Source organism: Anticarsia gemmatalis, chromosome 6 (assembly GCF_050436995.1).
Source record: "Anticarsia gemmatalis isolate Benzon Research Colony breed Stoneville strain chromosome 6, ilAntGemm2 primary, whole genome shotgun sequence".
Lineage (NCBI taxonomy): Eukaryota > Metazoa > Arthropoda > Insecta > Lepidoptera > Erebidae > Anticarsia > Anticarsia gemmatalis.
In genome coordinates this window covers 8130853-8136617 of record NC_134750.1, presented here as the reverse complement: position 1 = coordinate 8136617, position 5765 = coordinate 8130853, and the positions used below count along the sequence as shown (strand labels likewise).

Sequence of the window (5765 nt, the reverse complement as noted above, 5' to 3'; positions counted from 1 at the left end):
CGATTGTTTTATTAGCAGAGAATAAATCATATGCAATGTCCTGAGATTTATGGTTACCCTACTATTTTCAGGTACATCTTACAAAATTGATCATTTCACCAAATTCAATAAATTACCATACTCTTTTTTTACATACAACAACACATAGTAGTGATCAAATTTTGTACCGTAAAACGGGGTGAATAGAAACGATTTTCAACTTTGTCCTAAAAATTTGTTGCGAATAACTTGTTATTTTTATTGTCGGGTTCTTTTATATCATGTCCGGCGCCATGAAGAAAGAGCTAAAACCATATTTGTCCATAAATATGCATAATTTTACGATATTTCCTTAAAAAAATGGTCATTTTCTATTCACCCAGCGATAGGGGTAAATCGAAACGACCAAAGGGGTGAATGGAAAAACAGTTAGGGCTGCCAAACACGACTTATCCAACATACTGAAAAGGGAGGTTGTGTGTTTAAAAATTTAAATAACCGTTGATAATTACTTTAACTCAAAAAATAAAGCAAGATAACCTAACTAACTTTCATACTATATGCAGTAGTTTGCCGTTATAACTTTGATACAATGATAATTGTGAAGTTCAGAAGATTATTGACTATTATTTTTCATTGTTTATGTTAATTTTGTTTACAGTTTTTGACAACCCTATTTATTAATCTCTATTGACCCCTCACTCGTTTCTATTCACCCCTTACGCGTTTCTATTGAACCCTGCTATGTTTCCATTTACCCCATACTGTAGTTCTATTCACCCTTCAACCGATTCTATTCACCCCGTTTATACAAAAAAAATACTATTTCCATGATTTAAACATATTTTTTTGATTTAAAAACGTTTCTTCAATTAACAATATTGTATCTTTATAAATTAATATACACCTAAAGAGATAAAAACTTCAAACAACTCATTAGAGAAGAAATCCCACTTTAAATCCAAAGTTTTGAGGGTCGATATTAAGGCATTCAAGGACGGTAGACTTTGAAGCAATTTTTTGGGTATAAATATCAATTTAAACATTTAAACAATTATAACACCGCAGAGAAGTAATATCGACGTGTAATCATTTAAAATTTGAACAAAATTCTTCAACGAGAAGTACTCAAATATTAGCCTTGAAAACTTTCCTGATTTTTTTTCTATTCACCCCGCGAATTCTATTCACCCCGTTTTACGGTATCGTTAATAATATCATATTTTCTTATGTGGGGTTGATTTTACCGTGCATCACAGAATCTGTAGTGTGGTCATTTATTTCTTGTGTGATCAAAGAGTAAAGTGTTTGGTGGTAACGTTAAAGATTTATAATTTATTGATTTTTATTCTTTTGTTATTCGTGAAATATTTTGCATCCCAACAGACATGACAAACCAAAATTGTATTTACTAAGAGTAAAGGTTTACAGTTATTATTTTATTCTTTTGCACATGGGCATCCAAATCGACAACAGGTGGATACCTAATGAGCATGGCTTTAAATAACTATTTTTGCGAAGACATGTCTAAAAAAATCTAAAGTGGAGCACAAACGGATTTTGCGATTTTGCTGCTTTCGGTATTTTGCAGTAAGCAACTTTAGCACGGAGAAATTTTAAAAGCTAGCATCATCGGTTATTGTGAACTCGAAGCAAATGTAATTAGACAATAAGAAATACCGATTTCATTTAAGTGATTCGATCTTTTCAAGTATGTATTTATTCAGAATAATAAATTATTTTAGATCTATAATGTACTCATTTTTTTTAAATAGCTGACGTAGCACAGTCGGCCCACTCATAAACTATACGTACTAAGTAATTTTTTTGTAAAGTAAATAAATAATATACATAATAATGTTTAATTTAAATACATTTCGTGAAATACTACCTCATTCCGGTATTTTTACATTGAATTTTAGTTAGATTCAGGTGTGTCAATGTTATCGATACTTTTTGCCCAACTCTAGCTATCTGACGTGGTGCTGTCGACAAGACGACAACAGGGAAAGGCGATAACCACAAAACTAAAATAAATTTCGTATTTGTTAGAGATTATTTTTAACTAAATCAAAATGTTGGACAGCATATTTGATGATGTGAAGCGCATGAACAAACGCCAGGTAATGTTTCATTGAACAACTTGCAAATGACGTGAATATTATGCCGGCTGTTATTTTACATTTCTTACGTTTACATTTCAGTTTATCTACCAAGTTCTTAGTTTTGGTATGATAGTGTCATCAGCCCTGATGATATGGAAGGGCTTGATGGTTGTTACCGGCAGTGAAAGCCCCATAGTCGTTGTATTGTCGGGCAGTATGGAGCCTGCTTTTCACAGAGGCGATTTATTGTTTTTGACGAACTATCCTGAGGAGCCAGTGCGCGTTGGCGAAATTGTTGTCTTCAAAGTAGAGGGACGTGATATTCCAATCGTTCACAGAGTACTTAAGCTTCATGAAAAGTAAGTATTCATACATTTTCCTGTTTGTATTTTTGGCGTATGTTATGTGATTTAAGTGAAACTAAATACTCTTCAGACAATTTGTATTTATAAAGACCATTATTGTCTAGTGGTAATCGAAATACCTACCTACTTTTTATTGGGTGTTCTATAATAATATTACAAAAATACAGAGAGTATTTAGTGTGTAAATTGGGTATTATCTAGAACCACTGCATGATTTGAAAACAATCCTTTACTATTTGAATGGTATGTTATATTGGTCATAAGCTATTTTTAAATGAATCTACATAAAATATGTTCAAATTAGCTGAGCATGGGTGAAGTTGATGATAAGCTAGCAAAGTATTGTACAGGAATGGGAATCATGTTGAATAAGAAAGCAAAGATGAGTGTCTTTGCTTTCTGCACGCAATAATCACCTAATATAACCATTAAGTCTGTAGAATACAGCATTAAATTGCATTAAAAAATATTTTATATGACTAATTATTTGTTTTTATAATAGTATGTGGCCTGATAGTTGAGTTTGATAATGTGTCTCATGTGTGGTAGAAGACTTAGGCAACAGACAGCATTTTCATTCACATCTTACTTAGCCATTGCATTAAACAAGTCTAATGTTTTAAATATAAAATATGCATATGGTTAAAATGAGTAAAAATTAAACTCATGTCATGATAATCTCTGTTGTGCAGTGGTTTAGGTCACCACGCTAATACCACTGTGTCGGGAGGTCGTGAGTTCAATTCCCACACAGAATTGTTTCAGGTATGGTTGTGCTTTGTGTCCGTTGTTTGTATGTTTGTAATAGTCCCTGCGGCACAAGAGTAATTCTTAGTGTGGGAGATGTTTAAAAAGAAAAATAAACTGTATAATTATACAATGTTAAATATTGTTATTTTTTCTTTATTTCAGGAACAATGGCACAGTTAAATTCTTAACTAAGGGTGACAACAATAGTGTAGACGATAGAGGCTTGTATGCTCAAGGACAGTTGTGGCTTACTAAAAAGGATGTAGTCGGCCGTGCAAGAGGATTTTTACCTTACGTGGGAATGGTCACAATTTACATGAATGAGTATCCTAAGTTTAAGGTAATTTATTTTACATAGCACCTTTAGTATATTAAGTGTTCATTTTATTCATTTCATGCTTATTATTTTACATTGATGCGTGTGTCCATGCTTTACTCAGTCAGACTTTTAAGTTATTTAAAAATCTTATATATATATTATGTTTTATTGAAGCAGATGGGTTTGGCAGTAGTAACATTAGGTTATTACTTTAACATCCATTATTATTTAACAGTTGAGATCTCACAGTGCCTGGATATTATGTCCTGTGAATATAGTATTGTCTATTGCTGATTGGTAGGTTTCTACTGTGATATATCATCCATGCATACTCATGTAGCGGCCTGAAACTATGTATGCTATATAGTTAAACAAGAAATTTGTAATAAAAGCATTTACAAATGCATACCATCTTATTTCCTTCATACATTTCAGTAATAATCATATGTGCTTATAAATAAACTACAACATAGAATGTGCATAAGCATTGACCTTATAAAATGTGTTTTTGTTTCAGTTTGCTGTGTTGGCGTGCTTAGCAATGTATGTGTTAGTGCACAGAGAGTGACAGCTTTAATTTGATCTGAGAAAATGGATGATGGAGGTCGTCTGTGGGGAAGATTCATTGGCTCTATGGATGTATTTAATTTTATGATTAAATGAACGTTCTCTCTAGTGTTATATTATTATATTTATTTTGAGATTTAAATTTTATTTTTAAATTGTTTGTTTCCTTCACACAAGAAGTGGTGTACAGGGAAAGTGGTCCATATAATGGTATACTGCTTGTGCCAGGTTCGATTCCCACTGTTTTTGGTATGAATAACAAATTGTGATTGTGACTGGCACTAATTTGTGTCCAAGATCTGTATTTTTTAAAATCATGTTACTTTCAATGTTTCCATAATTTGCTTTATTATAGATAAAGAATTTTCTTTGTAGTTATAATGATACCTTGTTGGTTTGCTTAAGGGCAAATCAGTAATTTACTTAGAAAATAGAATAGGCAAAAACATTATTTTAGGTCAGTTAGCTGTAAACTCATATAAATAATCTTTTCTATCTACAAAACAATGACCACTTCCGATAATAACATAGCAATCAGACTGTTTAGTTCGCAATACAAGGTGTATTGCGAACTAAACAAAGTGTTCTTAAAACATGGATAGTGATACCTACAATTGTCCATAGTTAAACGGAAACGATCCAACCCACACAGACGTAGTTTCGAGATATTTAACTTTTAAGTTCAGATCACTAACTTTGGGGACTAACTCAGGACTATAACTTCATGGTGGGTTTGAATTTTACTTGGATTGTTTTCGTGATATTAAAATTTTAACTTCAAGGAGTGTTTTGGTATACATGTTACTGTAAAAGCCCGAATTGTGGCAAATCCTAAGATTTTCCGGTAAAACCTAAGATTTACCAACTCTCAATGGTAAAAGTCCGAACAAGCCGGAGTTTAAAAACTATGTTACGGTATATAAAAAAATCCGCCTTCATAACTGTTTATAACTATTTCACGGTATAATTATATACTGTGACATAGTCATAAAGAAGGAGTTTTGGGCACAGCGACATGGGTAGGTTAGGTTAGAAGGCTAAGGTGGGAGCGAGCGAAGCGAAGCTCCCACCTTAGCCTTCGTGGTTATTTTTTTTTAACCACCCAGTAGGAGGAGCCCCGCGAAGCGGGGCTCCGGCGACATCTCCACATCATCAAGTGAATATATGTATGTAAAAGTTCGAATCAAAAGAATTTTTCGGACTTTTACCATTGCGAGTTGGTAAATCTTAGGTTATACCGGAAAATCTTAGGATTTACCACCGTTCGGGCTTTTACAGTAACATACATAACTCATTTTACCCATAGTGTGGGTTGGATCCTTTCCGTTTAACTATGGCCAATTTATGTAGTGCATTTGTATTTATCTGTTCAATCCTTCCTTTTACTACTTATCTATGAAAATATCGGTTCTAATACAATCACAGTTGTTCCATCAAACGTACTTTTTGTCATAGACGCCAGAGAATATTATAATATCACGCATTTTGTACAAAGAGATGTAGGTGGATGAAATAGTTCCATGTATCGTGATTCACAAAGTCAGTATAATGTAATAAAAGTTAGCATTTAGCAGGCATGATGCCACTAAATTCTGGGATAATATAAAGAATTATACAAGATTTAAACAATAGCACTGCCCGATCGGGGAAACGAACCCAAGATCTTGTGATCAGCAGTCG

General features: G+C 33.0%; 1 protein-coding gene across 1 annotated transcript; it reads left to right on the top strand.

Moving 5' to 3' along the window:
- The first annotated feature begins 1949 nt into the window (after window positions 1-1949).
- Window positions 1950-4199, top strand: twr (signal peptidase complex catalytic subunit SEC11 homolog C twr). Its single transcript, XM_076115603.1, has 4 exons — window positions 1950-2102; window positions 2184-2443; window positions 3362-3539; window positions 4036-4199. The coding sequence occupies exons 1-4, from the start codon at window positions 2055-2057 to the stop codon at window positions 4084-4086; spliced, it is 537 nt and encodes a 178-aa protein (XP_075971718.1). The 5' UTR covers window positions 1950-2054; the 3' UTR covers window positions 4087-4199.
- The last annotated feature ends 1566 nt before the right edge of the window (window positions 4200-5765 follow it).